Below are 20,000 nucleotides of genomic sequence, written 5' to 3'. Positions count from 1 at the left end.
TGGCCTTCTGGACAGCAGTCAGGTCGCCAGTCTTACCCATGATTGCGGTTTTGAGTAATGAAACAGGCTGGGAGTTTTTAAAAGCCTCAGGAATTTTTTCCAGGTGTTTATAATTAATTAGTTGATTCAGATGATTAGGTTAATAGCTCGTTTAGAGACCCTTTTCATGATATGCTAATTTTTTGAGACAGGAATTTGGGGTTTTCATGAGCTGTATGCCAAAATCATCAGTATTAAAACAATAAAAGACCTGAAATATTTCAGTTGGTGTGCAATGAATCTAAAATATATGAAAGTTTAATTTTTATCATTACATTATGGAAAATAATTAACTTTAACACAATATGCTAATTTTTTGAGAAGGACCTGTATGTTGAATATCTGTCAGCTGTTAAATGTAACTACACAATTAGATAATACCAGTTTAGCTCAACCAATCACCAAGCAATGCTTCATGTTGTTCAGTCTGTGGTGTAAAAAGGTGCATTAGTTATTAAAGAAAAAACACTTCAGCAAAACATGATCAGCTCAAAGTGTCCCAATCATTTTTGCTCCCAAATTTGTATAAATGTTACTGGTAGTCACTGTATGAAGAATTTTTTGGGTATAATATGTCACTTTTTACTTTATTTTGCTCTCCTCACTTACATAAATTAATTATAGTGTCCTGCACACACTAGTAAAAAAATATAAAAAATATCTGGTTTCTGAATAATTTTTGGTCTGACTGTGTATCTGAATGTCATTCTCTTATACAGAGCCAGTTTACATCTTCAGTGTCACATGATCCTTGAGAAATCAGTCGTGGAAACTGTGATGCATTTTAATTCTCAGGAATCTCAGAACCGTCACTCACCGTCATCATATCATCGCATTTCATGTCGGGCTCGTCCTCGTCGCCGCTTTTATTGTAGAACTTGCGGAAGAAGTTGAAGGCCACGACAGTGTAGAGATACACGACCACCGCGAGCAGCCCGACCGTCAGCACCAGCTGAGACACACACACACACACACACACTGAAACCACAGCAGAGTGTGTGTGTGTGCGTGTGTTTGTGTTGTCAAAAGTAGCGACTTCGGTACCAAGTCCATGCTGAAATTTGAATAATGTGCCGTTTGAGCGGAATCATAAACTCCTCTGATTGGCCGTTGTTCACGAGCTCATCGGATATGTCTGTGATTGGCTACAATGATCAGAGCACACGCAGCACCGGTCCGCTGATTGACGCCTGCTTTCAAATGCTTGTGCGTGTGTGCGTGTGTGTGTGCGTGTGTGTATGTGTGTGTGTGTAAGTGCTCGCTGAAGAGTATCATTGATGGATATGTACATGTTTTTGAAGCGCTGATCATTGATTTGATTGCTCAACAGCGCTCAAATGGTGTGTGTGTGTGAGAGTGAGAGTGTGTGTGTGTGTGTGTGTGTGTGTGAGAGAGTGCGTGTGAGAGTGAGAGTGTGTGTGTGAGTGTGTGTGAGAGAGTGTGTGTGTGTGTGTGTGTGTGTGAGTGAGAGTGTGTGTGTGACCTGTTTGCCGTTGTGTGTGACGGAGGAGAGGATGGTCCTGAGGGTCTTGAAGCCCATGGCGATGTCCAGAAGGTGAGCGGCGAAGAAGAAGTTATTATAGTGACCCAGGATAGACATGGTGGTGTACCAGACCAGATACAGGAACGACTGCAAAGACACACACACACACACACACACACACACACTGTAATAGACATGGTGGTTTACCAGACCAGATACAGGAACGACTGCAAGGACACACACACACACACACACACTCTCACACACACACACAGACACACACATGCGCGCAAACACACGCACACACACACTCACACTCTCTCACACTCATTCTCTCACACACACGCGATCTCATCCGGCTGATGAAGCAGCGCACACACTCACGTTATCAGTGAACACCACGCCCAGCTTCCACACGTGATACTTGGTGTCGATGGAGCTCAACCTGCAGAACATCACAAGAACAGAAGATGAGGAACACGAGCGTTCTAGAGCTTAAAGGGATAGTTCAACCAAAAATGATAATTCTGTCAGTATTTACTCTCCCTCATGTTGTTCAACCCCGTAAGACCTTCGTTCATCTTCGGGACACGAATTAAGATATTTGTGATTAAATCTGAGAGCTGGATCACTCCTCCATAGGCTTCTTGAGGGATTGAAACTTGCCAGCCTCGAAAAGTTATTAAAGACATCGTTAAAATAGTCCAAGTGACTACAGTGGCTCAATCTTAAGTTTATCAAACGACGAGAATACTTTTTGTGCGCAAAAACAAACAAAAATAACGACTTTATTTCAACTATTGATTTCCTTCTCTGTGGGCCTCGAGTGAGTTCACTAGTGTAACAGCGCAGCGCTTCTGTGTTGTACGTCACACGCATCACACACACATGACCAGCGTCGGCCAATAGTGAGCCTACGTGTGATGTAGCTCTACGCTATTACACTACGCTATCAAACTCGAGGCCCACAGAGAAGAAAATGAATAGTTGAAATAAAGTCGTTATTTTTGTTTGTTTTTGCGCACAAAAAGTATTCTCGTCGCTTGATAAACTTAAAGCAACATCATGTCGTTTTTAAACCTTCATTATATATTTCCAAGACCCTTGTTATGATACATCGACTTGCAATAGGTTGAATGACACGTCTGCCGTAGCCTGACAGTGTCTGTATCGCTTTAACTGCCACTATATAACTTCAGGTTTCGGGTAGGGCACCCGAGCACAAAAAAAACCCTACAAAATTCGACTGCTTTACGGCATACATCACTTCCCCCACTTCCTCAGATTCTGACGTGAGAGCCCAACTAGCGTTTGATACCCGTCTTATGTTGTTTTCATGGCCGAAGCAACAACTAAAAGGAACAAGGCAAAGGTTTTGTCAGATGAGACTAAAAGAAGAAAAAGGGAGAGTGACAAATTAAAAGTCCGGACGAGGATCAATATGGGAGGGAGAGCAAGACAGTTCGAAGACGGTGAGAGTGTGTGCGTGCGAGCAGATCTCTCTCTCTATGCTCGTTCTTTCAGTAACATGCACCCTGTCACAAGCGCAGCAGTCAGTCATCTATAAAGCGTTTATACATTTATAAATAAATCAGGGAGTCAGGGAGCTGACTATCGCGCGAAATGTAAAAGGCTGAATAACATGGTTGGCCATGTTACGGAATCTATCTGGTCCTCCATTTATCTTCATGAATCAAGTAATGCTAGTAGAGTAGCGAATTATCAATCTGGTAGCTACACTAACATGCTAGTTTACGATTGTTATAATAAATAATCTTTCAGGATAACTATCCTAATGTCTGCAGGCTGATAATCATGTTTGTTTATTTATTTTTCTGGTGAAAGTGTCTTGCCTCAGGCTATAATGCAAATCGATTTTCAGATTCGCAGATTCATCTATGGTAGCTTGATATTATAATATTGACGATATACACTCACCTAAAGGATTATTAGGAACACCATACTAATACTGTGTCTGACCCCCTTTCGCCTTCAGAACTGCCTTAATTCTACGTGGCATTGATTCAACAAGGTGCTGAAAGCATTCTTTAGAAATGTTGGCCCATATTGATAGGATAGCATCTTGCAGTTGATGGAGATTTGTGGGATGCACATCCAGGGCACGAAGCTCCCGTTCCATTGGGTTGAGATCTGGTGACTGTGGGGGCCATTTTAGTACAGTGAACTCATTGTCATTTTCAAGAAACCAATTTGAAATGATTCGAGCTTTGTGACATGGTGCATTATCCTGCTGGAAGTAGCCATCAGAGGATGGGTACATGGTGGCCATAAAGGGATGGACATGGTCAGAAACAATGCTCAGGTAGGCCGTGGCATTTAAACGATGCCCAATTGGCACTAAGGGGCCTAAAGTGTGCCAAGAAAACATCCCCCACACCATTACACCATCACCACCAGCCTGCACAGTGGTAATAAGGCATGATGGATCCATGTTCTCATTCTGTTTACGCCAAATTCTGACTCGACCATCTGAATGTCTCAACAGAAATCGAGACTCATCAGACCAGGCAACATTTTTCCAGTCTTCAACTGTCCAATTTTGGTGAGCTCTTGCAAATTGTAGCCTCTTTTTCCTATTTGTAGTGGAGATGAGTGGTACCCGGTGGGGTCTTCTGCTGTTGTAGCCCATCCGCCTCAAGGTTGTGTGTGTTGTGGCTTCACAAATGCTTTGCTGCATACCTCGGTTGTAACGAGTGGTTATTTCAGTCAAAGTTGCTCTTCTATCAGCTTGAATCAGTCGGCCCATTCTCCTCTGACCTCTAGCATCAACAAGGCATTTTGGCCCACAGGACTGCCGCATACTGGATGTTTTTCCCTTTTCACACCATTCTTTGTAAACCCTAGAAATGATTGTGCGTGAAAATCCCAGTAACTGAGCAGATTGGGAAATACTCAGACCGGCCCGTCCGGCACCAACAACCATGCCACGCTCAAAATTGCTTAAATCACCTTTCTTTCCCATTCTGACATTCAGTTTGGAGTTCAGGAGATTGTCTTGACCAGGACCACACCCCTAAATGCATTGAAGCAACTACCATGTGATTGGTTGATTAGATAATTGCATTAATGAGAAATTGAACAGGTGTTCCTAATTATCCTTTAGGTGAGTGTATGGCTATTACCTACCACACAAACATTGAATTGAATTAGTATATCCGTTATGTTAAACAGTAGACAATAGGCTACTATAATGACGCTGTCTTGTAAACGTGAGCTACGTGATCTTTTGACGTTTGAAAAAAATAAAACCCTTGAAATTATATTCATATGACATGCTGAAATATATGCCAATGTACCTGGGATGAAGACATTTCACACGCAACGCTGGCAGTCTGCCCGCGAGAACTCGGCTTGTCAACAAATGCACACGTGTATCCCCTGGTGTAACCATGACAGATTTTACGACAGTAATATAAGACAATACTGTTTCCCAACTGTAGGGAGACCACAAGAGCAAAAACCACAAAAACGACATAGTGTTGCTTTAAAGGGTAACTAAACCCCTGATCAGAGTCTGACGCCACCCACTGGCAATATTTGAAAAATGCTGGAAAAGTGGGCGGAGCCCAGCAGAGGGGGGCGTGCACCTGAGATGCATCTCTTTGTATGGAACCTGCCTACGTCACCAGGCAGGCAAACTCCAATAGACACTTGTTTTAGTGTTTAGTTACCCTTTAAGATTGAGCCTCTGTAGTAGCTTGGACTATTTTAACGATGTCTTTAATAACTTTTTGGGGAACAAGTATCAATCCCTTAGAACCCTATGGAGTGATCCAGCTCTCAGATTTAATCAAAAATATCTTAATTTGTGTTCCAAAGATGGACGAAGGTGGAACAGCATGAGGGAGAGTAATTACTGATAGAGTTTTCATTTTTGGGTGAACTATCCCTTTTAACACCACAGTCCTTCTAGATCTGAACACCACAGTACCTGTACTCAATCATTTTATCCTTTAAAACTCATCTTTGATCACCGAAATTACATATTTAAACGTTTTTATGTCCTGGAAAAAATAACTAAAACCCCCAAATAAACGACGACTTCTGTGTCTGAGAAACAGGTCTATTGTCTTGTATTACAGTCTGCTATGGTTATCATTATTATAAGTGTAAATCTATGAGAATGTTTATTTAGATTGTGATTATAAGAGCAATGTAAGTGTGAGTTTCTGACCAGGACAGCAGCGAAGCGTCTTTAATGACCGTCTCTTCTGTCGGGTTGAAATCCAGCGCGCTCTTATCCAGACCCAGAAGCTCCGCGATGCGCTCGGCCCCGTACAGATCCCCGTACTTATTAATAACCTGAGGAGACACACATAAAACATCATCATAATCGCTTCCGGTGGGGAGAGCGCTGGCACGTTTGTTTTTATTGTCTCTATTGTTTATTCACTAGTATACACTATTGTCGGATTCCTTGTTATTTGGTCGTGCTTCTACATTCATGGACTGGGATGGGACAAACACTCTTTGTTAAACACTGTATTATGTAGAACTATTCCATCCTTGTTTTTATAGAGAAATATATATATATATATATATATATATATATATATATATATATATATATATATATACATATATATATTTTATTAAGAAAAGCATCTCAAGCACCATACAAGCATCAGATACATAATTAAAAGCGAAAAAATTAAACAAGCATAGTAAATGCTCACATACTAATGAACATATAATCACAGTGACATTATGCATATACTTATAGACAACTAAATAAACCAGAGAGAAAAAAAAAAGTTTATCCTGAGCTCATCTCCTTTAAATAATCTAAAAATGGGCTCCAAGCTTTCAAGAAAAGATCTGGTTTCATTCTAATTCCAAATTTAAACTTTTCAAGTTTGAGGGCAAAAAGTAGGTCAAAAACCCACTGACGGTAGGTTGGTGGAGATGGCAGCTTCCAATTAATAAGTATAAGTCGTCTAGACAACAGTGTGCAAAGTGCAATATTATCCATCTCTAAAGATGTAAGTTTAACATTTTACAGAAGAACCCCAAATAAAGCTATTTAAAAATCTATTACTGTGGTAAGAATTTCTGAGAAACAACTAAAAAAATCCCCCCCCAAAATGGCAAGTTTCAATCCCTCAAGAAGCCTATGGAGGAGTGATCCAGCTCTCAGATTTAATCAAAAATATCTTAATTTGTGTTCCGAAGATGAACGAAGGTCTTACGGGGTTGAACAACATGAGGGAGAGTAATTACTGTCAGAATTTACATTTTTGGGTGAACTATCCCTTTAAGTCCTGCTCCCAAAGAGATTTTAATGAACTGCTAGATGGGTTTTTATAGAGAACAGTTTTAATTTATAGAGTTTTTTTGTGATTGTTGCCGGCAAAAACCCGCGATTATGCGGCACGTTTTCTTAAAAAATGCAATGGAATATGCGGGATATTTACGCAATTTTATGCAATGAAATTGTGGGAACTTGAAAAAACTGTGGGAACTTGCAAAAATTGTAATTATTGTTGGAGCCGATGACGTTGCCTCCGCCTTCTTCCAATTGGCGGACACCAGGATCCATAAAAGGAAGACCGGGAGCATTTGATCGGGAGAAAAATGCTGTTTTTGTCTGTTGATATTTTATGGGGAATTGTGATTAAGAGACGCGTTAACACTGTGTGACGTGGGTTACCATTTTGTATTGTATGTTTGTGTGCATCTAAATGATGTAATATCATGTAATAACCATTACGTTGCTTGGATTTGTGAACAAATGGGGAGGAAAGGTCAGGATATTACGTGATATACGTCGAGCATCCGTCAGTGAGTTATTGTGTTAGACACACTAGGTTAGGGGCGTGCATCACTTGTTGTATTTTTGTTTGGATTTAGTGAGTATAGTTTATTTTCGGTGAATATTTTCTTGTCTTTTTTTAGTTTGTTTAATACTGGTTTATGAGGGTATGTTTTGATAATTTATTTGATTTGATTGCCGACCAATTCCCTTCTTCTTTTCCCCTGCCTGGGTATCTTTTGGTTCTTTTCTTTTGTGTAAATATTGTTGCAAATTGTTTTGGTTTATGGATTTTCCCACTATATTATTGTAAATAAACACTTGTTGGTTGCCTTTAGAGTTTTGGTCTCCTTCACTTGCATTGACATCGGTCCGAAGACAAACTCTGACAGTTAATGTTATTCCCTATTCCCCTTAATAACTGCAGGAAACGTAACTGATTAGAACAGGCAGCTGGATCGGCAAGATTAAAAAAATCAGGTCTCACTGTCCATAAACTGTACCATGAGCATTTGGTTCAGTACAGCGATGCCTGAACTAAATACTACTCTCAAGTCATTAATGATGATACTGCAAATCCAAATAAGATGTTTAAAGTAATCAACAAACTCCTTAAACCTACCAATTCACTTATTTGTTCCTCTGTGCAATAAGTTTCTGAAATTCTTTCCTGGAAAAATTGAGAACATGTATCAGTCTATAACTTCTGTCTCTCTGTGTGCACCTCCTGAGATTAATCCCTTAAATTGTTCGCTAAATTGTTTTTTTAGTTTTAAAACGGACACCATTGATTACATTTCTAAATGAATTATGACGATGAATCCCACTACTTGTACTCTGGACCCTATTCCAACTCGTGTTCTCAAAGAGTGTCTGTCATCTATCAGTCCTCTCATTTTGAACATTGTTAACGCTTCCCTTATTGCTGGACTTGCTCCCCAAGCCCTGAAGGTGGCTGTATCTGATCTGTCTAACTTCAGGTCTATATCTAATCTTCCTGTTTTGGCGAAGGTTCTGGAGCGTGTTGTCGTGTCACAACTTCATTCTCTTGTCCTTGAACGAGCTTTTAGAACCTTTTTAATCTGGGATTCGATCAGGACATAGTACCGAGACTGCAATGGTCCGAGTTATGGTCGATCTCCTCGTCTCTGCTGACTCTGGTGCCTTTACTATCTTGGTGTTGTTAGATTTGAGCGCAGCTTTTGACTCTATACTGATTAAGACACTCGAGACTTGGCTTGGTATTTACGGTGCAGTGTTGGAGTGGTTTAAATCTTCCTACACTGATCGTACCCAGTTTGTTGTTTTAGAAAACAATAAATCTAACGTCGGACAGGTTTGTCATGGTGTTCCTCAGGGGCCTGTCCTTGGTCCAATACTTCTTAATATTTACATGCTTCCTTTAGGGCAGATTATTAGAAAGCATGGTTTGGGGTTCCACTTTTAATACCGATGATACTCAAATTTATATTAGCACGAAAACTAATATCACAGGTATCTCAGCAACACTTTCTGACTGTCTGCAGGAAATTCAATTATGGATGTACCACAATTGTGCGTGCGTGCAAAAATTGATATACATCCATAATTTAATTTCCTGCAGAAAATTAAATTAAATTAAATTGTGCACACTCACACACACACACACACACACACAGACACACACACACACAGACACACACACACACACACACACACACACACACACACACACACACACACACACACACACACACACACACACACACAGGTTATTTCCCTGTTGATTTTGTTCTGAAATGTGGCATTTATGGATGATCTTACCTTCCGTTTCACAAATTTGTCCCAGTAGTTGTTGGGGAAAGACCTGCGTAAAACAGAAACCAGTGTTTAATTCTTCACAGAGACTGGGATGCACTGGAACAGACCCATAATGCAGTGGAACATACCCATAATGCAGTGGAACAGATGCAGTGGAACAGACTCATAATGCAGTGGAACAGACCCATAATGCAGTGGAACAGACCCAAAATGCAGTGGAACAGATGCAGTGGAACAGACTCATAATGCAGTGGAACAGACTCATAATGCAGTGGAACAGACCCATAATGCAGTGGAACAGACTCATAATGCAGTGGAACAGACCCATAATGCAGTGGAACAGACCCAAAATGCAGTGGAACAGATGCAGTGGAACAGACTCATAATGCAGTGGAACAGACTCATAATGCAGTGGAACAGACTCATAATGCAGTGGAACAGACTCATAATGCAGTGGAACAGACCCATAATGCAGTGGAACAGACCCAAAATGCAGTGGAACAGATGCAGTGGAACAGACTCATAATGCAGTGGAACAGACTCATAATGCAGTGGAACAGACTCATAATGCAGTGGAACAGACCCATAATGCAGTGCGGCGTGACTCACGGGGTGTTGATGACCAGTCGGTCCCACTGGCCCTTGATGTCGTCATCAGACGGTTGTTCGGTGATGTAAAGCCCGTCGAACTCCAGCTTGCGCGCGATCTCCTTCTCACGCTTGAACACCACCAGCGGCACCTGAGCAACACACACACGTTCAGTCCGCACTAACACACACCTGTGAGCACACTGCGCCGGGGCCAGTGGGTAATGTCGTACCTTGAGGTAGTAGTATCCCAGCACACAGAGGAATGAGATGAGTGTGTGCATGACGGCGAGGAAGCGGAGAGTCGGAGCCATGTATCCGCTGCTCTCCTGAAGAACGAAATACTCCACCACTCCTTCATCCTCGTCTTCCTCACGCCGCGTCCACGGGTCGGAGTCATCCGAGTCCTCACCCGTCACCTTCTCAAACACACACACACACACACACACACACACACACACACACACACACACACACACACACAGAGACACACACACGGACACACAAACGGACACACACGGGGACACACGGACACACGGACACACACACGGACACACACGGACACACACGGACACACACACGGAAACACACACGGACACACACACGGACACACACACACAGGTTCTTATGATTCCTTTATAATTTTTTGATACTTAGAGGGTATCTAAGTATCAAAAAAACAAACCTAAAATAACAACAACAAAAAATCAGACAAAATGAAGATAACGATGAAAGTAAAATTAAATAAGTAAATAAATAAATAATTAAAATAATGGTGCACCTTTTAAAATTCATGATTTATTTATAATTTTTTTATACATGGTGGAAAAATAAAATAATAATTACAAAAATTCTGACAAAAGGTAGGTCATGATGAGATCAAATTAAATAAGTAAATAGATCAAATGTGAGCTCATGTTTTTTTATGATTTATTTGTATTATCTGATATAAAAAAGAAAAATAGCAATAAATAATAAAAAAAATAATTTAGACAAAATGGAATTAAATGGAAAATAAATAAATAAAAGTGAGCTAATTTTTTATTTATAATTTATATATATATATATTTTTTTATACATAGGGTACGAAACAAAGATATGAATAAATCCAAATTTAAGATAAAATGAAGCTAGTTTTGAAAAACAAACAAAACAAATAAATAAATAAATAAATAAATAAATAAATGTGAGCTCATCTTTTTCTATTTATAATTTTTATTCACACGGTGGGAAAAGAAAAAAATATTAATAAATAAATAAATAATAAATTAAGTATGTATATATATATAAAGTGTACTCATGTTTTTGTTCAGTTCCCTTTCAAGGGAACTCGAGCTGCGTCGAGACGTGGTGGGAACGCCCCTGCGTGATTGCGTCGTGAAGCACGTGTATAATCAGTCCAATGGAAAGACGAGACGTCATAGGCGGGTGACGTCATGAACCAGGAAACTATAAAGCACTCCTGAAAACAGACCGCGCTAACTTCTGTGCCTTCAGCAAGCGCTCTGTGTGATCTGTCTCTGTCTATTTATTGTTGATTGTCCACAAGCACATATCAGACAGGAGTATAATAGCAAACAGCTTTGGATTGTGTGTTCGTCCTTGCTCTCGCTTCATTAAGAGTGGGGACACACGCGATTCATCCGTTGGTTTTTTGGGAGTGGAGCATGCACTGTCAGCTCTAGTAAATTGGAGCTGACAGTGTTCATTCATAAATTCCCGACGTGTAACATATGCACTATCGAGAGTTATTAGCTCTGCTCTTGTTGGCTTTCTTCTCCTGGGAAGAAAGTCGATAAAGACGGGTCAGCAATTAAGATTCTGTGACTCGATCTCGGATCTCGCGTGTGCCAAGGCAGCGCGTAGATTACGGGTTTGCAATAAGAATCTATTGGCTCAGATTGCACGCTTGCTGAGGCAACGCATAGATTATGGGTCTGCATCTCTACAATAAGAATATATGGCTCAGATTGCACGCTTGCCAAGGCAGCGCGTAGATTATGGGTCTGCATATCTGCAATAACAAGTGGCTCTTCTCACGCTTGCCGAGGCAACGTGTAGATAATGATCTGCAATGTATAATATGTGCAGTGAACTGAGCAGACGGGATTTTCCCTTTCTCTCGTTCTCTTATGATTGTATGCAAACTAACTTGTATTCTTTGAGATTATAATATGAGGTCTATATTAATACACTATATTCAGCCTTTCAACTAGACCGTTTCTACTTGTTTGGTTATTTGGCTGCATTTAATTTTTGAGAAAATTAAATATATACTCATCTAATCTTCGAGGAGTTAAATATCAGTACTAATATACTACTCAGCCTTTTCATTCAGACCGTGTTACTTGTCTGGTTGATATTTGGCTGTATTTAATTGAGAAAATTAAATATGTAGCTACTCATCTGATCTTTGAGGAGTCCTCTAATTCTGAGGAAATAAATGGTTAATTCCCAGAGGGAAATCGATAACACCTCATTATATGGTGCCCATCTCCCTTCGGTGCCCTCCAGCGAGTACTAGTCTCAGTGTCTGACTCGCAGAAGGAAGGTTTAAGAGGGGTCAGTTCGGTTATTTCCTGCCGGTCATCCATTTCAGGACGCCGGATTGGCTTCTCAAGCTATGCTAGAGAACGGTCTCGAGAGGCTGGTTCCTTTAGTAGTCTCAGCCATAGTTGTCTTGAGATAAGACATATCTGAGGACAGTCGCTATCTCAAAGAAGGCTTTGTCTAAGAAGTCCTGGCGCCGAGGCTATCAGGCTTCTGAGGGTGGCTCCCTCCGGGGAGAGACAGGTTCGAGAATCCGTGTCTCCTCAGCGCCCTCTGGGGGGCGACTCTCTGAGGAGGGTCGCAGTGCTGCCAGTTCGGTTGTTCCCTGCCGGTTCGCCGTTTCAGGGCACCGAGGTGTCAGCGTCCCCAAACGATCCTCCGAGGAGGGTCATAAAACAGTCAGTTTGGTTTCTCCCTGCCGGTTCGACGTTTCAGGGCGCAGAGGTGCCTGCATATCTTAACGATCCTCCGAGGAGGGTCGTAGAACAGTCAGTTCGGTTGTTCCCTGCCAGTTTGGCATTACAGGGCCCCCAAGTGGCTGTTCGATCAATACCAGAGGCCAGTCTCGAGAGACTTGTCCCCTTAGTAGATTTCCTGGCAGCGTGCAAGCTACTGCCAAATATATCTCATTGGGACCTGCTCACTTTAGAAAAGGGTTACAGAATTCAGTTCGGTTCTCATCCACCCATATTTCTAGGGGTCCTCCCTATGGTGGTGGACCCCGAGCAGACTCTGGTTATGTTATCATTATGGGAAGCGACTCTCTGAGGACGGTCACAGCGCTGCCAGTTTGGTTGTTCCCTGCCGGTTCGCCGTTTCAGGGCACCGAGGTGTCAGCGTTCCCGAACGATCCTCCGAGGAGGGTCGTAGAACAGTCAGTTTGGTTGTTCCCTGCCGGTTCGCCGTTACAGGGCACCGAAGTGACTGCTCGACCAAAACCAGAGGCCAGTCTCGAGAGACTGGTCCCCTTAGTAGATTTTCTAGCACCGTGTAAGCTACTGCCAAACATATCTCGTTGGCTCCTGCTCACTAGAAATGGTTTCAGAATTCAGTTCAGTTCTTCCTCCCTACACGTCCTTCCATGTAGCCATCCGTCTTCATCACAGGAAATCCCTGGGGTTCGCTTTCGGGGGCGAAGTGTACCAATATCGGGTTCTTCCCTTCGGCCTAGGTAGAACTAGGCCAGTCACTGACTGTTGGGTCTCATGGCAGCTGTGTCCAACATAATAACTTTTGGCCTCCTGTACATGAGACCCCTGTAATGGTGGCGCAGAACCAAGGGGTTTTCTCCGAGGGGAAATCTTTTTCACAGGATCAAGGTCACGCGGCGATGCCTACGTGCCTTAGTCATGTGGAAGAAACTTGGTTCCTCGCCCAAGGCCCAGTGCTGGGTGCTTCTTGTCGACGCGTACGCTATCGACGGATGCTTCTCTCACAGGTTGGGGGGGCGATCATGAGTGGTCGCTCGGCGAAAGGTCTTTGGCAGGACCATCTACTTTCTTGGCTCAAAGATCAGCTAGAAATGATAAGTGGTGTTTCGAGCTCTCAAGCACTTGCTGCAAGACCTGACCTGAATGTGCTTGTCCGCACAGACAACACATCAGTGTTTCTCTTACATAATCCAGGGAGTTCTGAAGAGAGTTCGCCAGGACGGGGTCCGTCTTCTGAATTGATAGCCCCGTTTTTTCAGGCCCGAGTACGGTTCTTGGACGTAGAGTCTCTCCTCGACGGCTCTCTTCTGCAGATTCCGCTCGGGGGGACTTTTTCTCTCAGGCGACCGGGTTGATCCTTCACCCAGATAGTAGGAGTATGGCTGCCTCAAAGGCTTTATTATCGGGGGTTTCCCTCCATGACATCTGTGATGCGGGAGGCTGGTTCCTTACCGCATACATTTGTTCTATTTTATGACTTGGATCTAGGCTCCACTACAGGGTCTAGGATGCTTGTTTCTTAGTGTGCGCAATGACTTCACACAGAACAGGCATTTGCTATTATGGCGTAGTGGGTATAGGGTTCCCACCGCGTCTCGACGCAGCTCGAGTTCCTTTGAAAGGGAACGTCTCAGGTTACGTATGTAACCCTGGTTCCCTGAGAGGGAACGAGACACTGCGTCGCCCAGCCATACTCTCTGCATGCCTGTGATCGACTTGCTTCGACTTTTCATTGGACTGATTATACACGTGCTTCACGACGCAATCACGCAATCTCGATGCAGTGTCTCGTTCCCTCTCAGGGAACCAGGGTTACATACGTAACCTGAGACGTTTTTTCTATAATACATTTTTATGATTTATTTATAATTTTTTGATACACACAAAATGGCGAAAGAAAATAACTAAATGATAAAAATAAGCAATTAAAAAAAAAAAGGTAAGGTAATGAAGAAAACTAAATAAATAGTCAAATAAATGAAAAAGCACATAATAACATCATCCTCACTCTGGAACAGGTTCATAAACCTGCGCTCACCTTGTAGAAGAGCAGGATGAAGTTGATGGCAAATGCCACGAACAGAGCCAGAAAACGCAGGTTGTAGAAGTTTCTGGCCAGATAATTCTGCAAACACACAGTGATATTTAGAGTCTGACAGACTCTTACACACACGTGTAAACACACGTCATTCACAGGATTCACACGTGACGGAAGGAGAGTTTTCTCAAGCTGCTTTGGAGGATGTGTGTGTGTTGCTGTTCTCTAAATGTGCGTCTCCTACGAGGATTGAGTGGAACTAGTCATGAGTTTCAGGTCTTTATTATTGTCAGTATGCACACAGTAGACGTTTAGAGTGATGCATATGACAGACAGATGCTTTTATTCAAAGCAACTTAGATAAACTTACATTACACAGATTTAGTGCAGATTTGTCTTACACAAGCTTCCCCAGCAAAGTGAGAAAATATAATAAGTAACTCCAAATTGGCTCGTGATTTGACAGCGTTTCCCACCACAATTTTTATCCGCATTTGGCGGGTGTTAATATCACGTTCATGGATAGATGCACTTTTATGATGAATAGATGCACTTTTATGATCTTCAAACTGTTGGTTGCAATTCACTGCCATTACAAAGCATGTAAGAGCCAGGATATTTTTTTAATATAACTTATTGTATTCGTCTAAAAGAAGAAAGTCATATACACCTAGGAAGGCTTCAGGGAGAGTAAACCATGAGGTAATTTTCATTTTAAAGTAAACTACTCCTTTAATCTGCCGTTCCTCCTCAAGCTCACCAGGGTTTTGGTCTGATAGACGTCGAGACCCGCTAGAGTCGCTGCCATGAAAGCTTCGGCCGACTCCTTCCTCGGGCCTCGTCTCTTCTTCAGCGGCTTCTTCTCCTCGTCACACGCGCTCTCCTTCTTTCCCTTGTCCTGGTCCTTCTTCTCTCCATCGTCCACACTGGCCATGTGAACACACACACACATACACACACACGCACACTAATGAGACAGCAGATCTAGCCTGAACGCTTCACAGCACCTGAACAGACATACTCACACACACACACACACACTTCAACCACACACACACACACACACACACACACACACACACACACAGACACAGACACACACACACACACACACACACACACACACACACACACACACACACACACACACACACACACACACACACAGAGTTTCTCCTCAAACACTCACTCGGTCTTCTCCCACTCTGATCTGCTGTCAGACTCCGCTGTCTGTTTACTAGCCGCTTCCTGGACCGAAAACACACACTAGAGTCACAATGATAAACAACATTTCATCTAGATTTTTCCAAATTCAAATGTACACTTCTGGTCAGAGGTTTGGAATAATTCGATTAAAAAAAAAAAAAGTTTTTAAAAGAGTCTTTTATGGTCACCAAAGCTGAATATATTTGATCAAAGATACAGTAAAAACAGTAATATTGTAAAATATTATTACTAATGCAGACAAATGGAATATAATGATACAAATAAATAAATGTCAGCTCATGTATTTAGTCTTGTTTAGTATTTATACTTTTTGATACACACAGGGTGGGAAAAGGTAAAAGGTAGGTAATGGTGAAAAATAAAATAAAATAAAATAAAAATATATTTTTTTCATTTATGATTTAATTATAATTTGTTGATAGAAACGGGGTGGGAAAAGAAAAAAACTAAATAATACATAAAAATGTATAAAAAAGGGAGGTAATGCTAAAAAACTAAAATAAATATCCAAACAAGCAAATAAATATGAGCTCATATTATAATGTGAAGCAGAACATCTGATTTCAACACTAATAATCATAAATGTTTCTTGATCATCAAATCATCATGTTATACTGATTTCTGAAGGATCATGTGACACTGAAGACTGGAGTAATGATGCTGAAAATTCAGCTTTGATCACAAGAATAAATTTCACTTTACTATATATTCACATAGAAAACAGCTGATTTACATTACAATAATATTTCACTGTATTTTTGATCAAATAAGGAAAGCATACAAGAAACTTTGCATTGAATCCAGTGGCAGACCTGAGCTTTCTTCTGGTGTACGGCGCTGGCTAGAGACGGAGTGTCGACTCCAACGACCTCGGACACGTCTCCCAATCCCGGCTCCATCCCATGCTTTCCTCCTTCCCTCCTGGGATGAATATTCATCAGCTCCGTCATGAGGTCCATCTCATCCTGATCTCCCGCTCGCCCGAGCTCGGCCACCGAGCACACGTCCCCGTACTCAAGCTTCTCCATCTCCAGAACGTCTCCGTGAATCCCGAACTGAGTGGGATCCGGCATGTTTCCCAGAATATCAGTCACTTTCATGTTCTTGGCTCCTTCCACCAGGCCTCCTCCGAACAACGTGGACCAGAGAATGTGGAAGAAACCCCAGACCAGGTTGTAGAGAAAGCGGAAAATCCCGGTGAAGATCATCCAGAAGAAGAAGAAGAATCCTCGGATGATCTCCCGAACGCTCATCTTCCTCATTTTCCGATATTGTCTCTTCATGCTCCTGAAGGTCAGCAGTTTTTGAAGGTTGTAGAGGCTTTTCCTCATGGATACGCAGGCCAGAGCAAACGCAGATGAAGACTCCAGCACAGCATCTTCATCATCCTCATCCATCTCCACGCTCTGAGCATCGTCTTCATCTTCCTCCTCCTGTCTCTCGGTGGCGTCCGGTTCGGAGATCAGAGACGCCAGCTGCATCTCGAAGATGGTGTCCTCGCAGAAGTTTACGAACAGCTCCATCTTTTCCGATTCTCCGCCCTCATTGACGACATCGAAAATGAACTGGCGCTTGGACTCTTTGACCTGCGGATTAAAAAATACTTAACATTCAGTAATAATATTGATTTGACTGCATGGATGAGAACATCGGTAAACATCAATGAAATTTGCAACATTGTCACTGTTATTCAATTGAATTAACATTAAACATGTTTCATAATTGATTAATTTTGCAATATTGACACTTATTGAACCAAATTAACATTAAAAATGTTTCATAATTGATTAATTTTGCAACATTGACAGTTATTGAACCGAATTAACATTAAAAATGTTTCATAATTGATTAATTTTGCAGCATTGACACTTATTAAACTGAATTAACTTTGAAAATATGTTTCATAATTGATTAAATTAACTAAATTGAATCAACATCGAAAATTAGCTTCATAATTGATGGAATTTGCAACATTGACACTGTTATTGAACTGAATTGAATCAACATTAAAAATTAGCTTTATAATTGGTGGAATTTGCAACATTGACACCTTTATTGAACTGAATTGAATCAACACTGAAAATTAGCTTCATAATTGATGAAATTTCAACATCGACATTGTTATTTACCTAAAATAACGTTAAAAATTAGCTTCATAATTGATGAAATTTTCAACATTGACACCTTAATAGAAATTAATTGAATCAACACTGAAAATTAGCTTCATTATTGATGAAATTTCAAAATTGACGCTGTTATTTACCTGAAATAACATAAATGAGCTTCATTATTGGTGAAATTTGCAACATTGACACTGTTATTGAACTGAATTAAATAAACATTGAAAATTAGCTTCATAATTGATGAAATGTGTATCTGTATAAAGCGCAATAGAAATAAAGCTGACTTGACCTGGGGTTTCTCCCACTGCGTTCGGCTGGACTCGCTGATCTCAAAGTAAACCCTCTCGATTCTCTTGGCGCCGCCCATGATCTCGATGCGCCCTAGGAAGGGCTCAAAGTAGTTCAGAACGCTCTCGGCCAAGTTCAGGAAGGCGGAGAGACGGGGATCGTGAGGCATGTGCTCCGACAGGTTGGTGAGGAGAACCGCCACGTTGAAGCCGATGTCTTTGGCGGGTTCGTGGAAGCGTTTGACGAACTCTTCGTAGTTGAACATGTCGTTCTCGTCGGCCTCGGCGCAGGACAGCAGGAACTCGATCTCGGACTGGGAATACTGCTTCTGGTTCTCCATGGACTTCTGAAACTCCTTCTTGGAGATGAATCCTTTACGGTCGGGGTCTTGCTCCTTGAAGTTCTCGGAGGTGGTCAGATCTTTCAGCTTGAGGAACATGTCGAAGAACTTGAGAATCATCTCCACGTTGCTGGAGGACTCCACTAGAGTGTCCACCATCTGCTTGCCGATGGTCCCGTTCACAACGTTTCCTAAGGGAGGGAACGACGGGATTATTTCTCGCAGGATTAAATCTATAATGCTGCCTGAATCATAATCATACCTGGGTGCTTCCAAGGTTTATTTATTTATTCATTCTGTCACTGATGGAGTTTTGATTCCTGTCATTGTCGCCTTTTAATTTAACATTTAATTTAACATTCAACAATATTATTGATCTGCCTGCATTGACACCATTATATGAGAACTGAACTGAGCTGGACGATGACATCACGGTTTTCTCCAGAGCGGCTATATATATATATATGTATATATGAACTGTGTGTGAACAGAACAGGATTAAACGCTAAGCGCTGACTTTAGCTGCAGTGTGTGTGTGTGTTTGGTGTGTGAACGTTTGCGCAGCAGAACCTTCCAGCAGCGACAGCATCATGACGATCATGTCCTTCTGCAGATCCAGCAACTCCTTCAGCAACTCAATCTGACTCGAGTCCTGCGAGGAATCAAGAGGAAAGCGGGACATTAGCGAGAGGAGAGGAACATCACAGCACACTTTCATTTACTAAGTGAAAATCTAATCTGCCAATCAGATGACAGTATGATGACGTCGCCTGACACACGTGTCTGGAAGCTTCTGTCTCGTACGCCTGGTTCAGGTGCCTTTAAGGGGCTGTTTACACGGCACCGTTTTTTTCAACTAAAAACGTAAAACGTTTTATGCATTTTGGCCGTTCGTTTACACGACAACGGCGTTTTGGGTGCAAAGTTTGGAAACCTGGGTTGAAAGTGCAAGTTTTTTGAAAACGGTCTTGTGTAAACAACAAAAAAACATCTCTGTTTTAAGCGCATCGTTGTCGTGTAAACGTACTCTAATTGGGGTTTGGAGCTGAAGTCTGCAGGACCGTGAGTTTCACCCCTGACGGAGACGGACATGTTCGAAGTGTGTTTTAAGATGTCGTATGATAAAAACACAAGAAACCTTTCATATGGACAACAAATGTGTGAAAATAAGACTCAGAATGGCTTTGGAGAGACATCTAGTGTTCACAGACACTACTACAGATCAGGGTTATTATAGTTAACTACAACTAGAGAATAGGGATCACGATATTGAAGAAAAACGTGATATGCGATACGATAGTGTGTAAAATAAACTTGAAT

The 20,000-nt window shown here is 41.7% G+C and overlaps 1 protein-coding gene across 1 annotated transcript in view; it reads right to left on the bottom strand.

Moving 5' to 3' along the window:
- The window catches only part of LOC143731046 (ryanodine receptor 3), a 260,828-nt gene that overhangs the window by 21,030 nt on the left and 219,798 nt on the right, over nt 1-20,000 (bottom strand). Inside the window, exons 90-102 of the mRNA XM_077221685.1 lie at nt 19,251-19,332; nt 18,342-18,871; nt 16,742-17,515; nt 15,892-15,950; nt 15,463-15,628; nt 14,703-14,789; nt 9,917-10,102; nt 9,705-9,835; nt 9,099-9,141; nt 5,718-5,845; nt 1,907-1,967; nt 1,523-1,669; nt 857-991 (exon numbers count right to left, since the gene is read on the bottom strand). Of these exons, the coding sequence (XP_077077800.1) occupies nt 857-991; nt 1,523-1,669; nt 1,907-1,967; nt 5,718-5,845; nt 9,099-9,141; nt 9,705-9,835; nt 9,917-10,102; nt 14,703-14,789; nt 15,463-15,628; nt 15,892-15,950; nt 16,742-17,515; nt 18,342-18,871; nt 19,251-19,332 (2,529 nt within the window). The remainder of the gene's footprint in view (nt 1-856; nt 992-1,522; nt 1,670-1,906; nt 1,968-5,717; nt 5,846-9,098; nt 9,142-9,704; nt 9,836-9,916; nt 10,103-14,702; nt 14,790-15,462; nt 15,629-15,891; nt 15,951-16,741; nt 17,516-18,341; nt 18,872-19,250; nt 19,333-20,000) is intronic.

Source organism: Siphateles boraxobius, unplaced genomic scaffold, assembly GCF_051911475.1.
Source record: "Siphateles boraxobius isolate OS27281-9 unplaced genomic scaffold, OSU_SipBor_1 85, whole genome shotgun sequence".
NCBI classification, from domain to species: Eukaryota; Metazoa; Chordata; class Actinopteri; order Cypriniformes; family Leuciscidae; genus Siphateles; species Siphateles boraxobius.
Note: the sequence above shows the minus strand (reverse complement) of the source record. Positions and strands in the feature narration are given on the sequence as shown.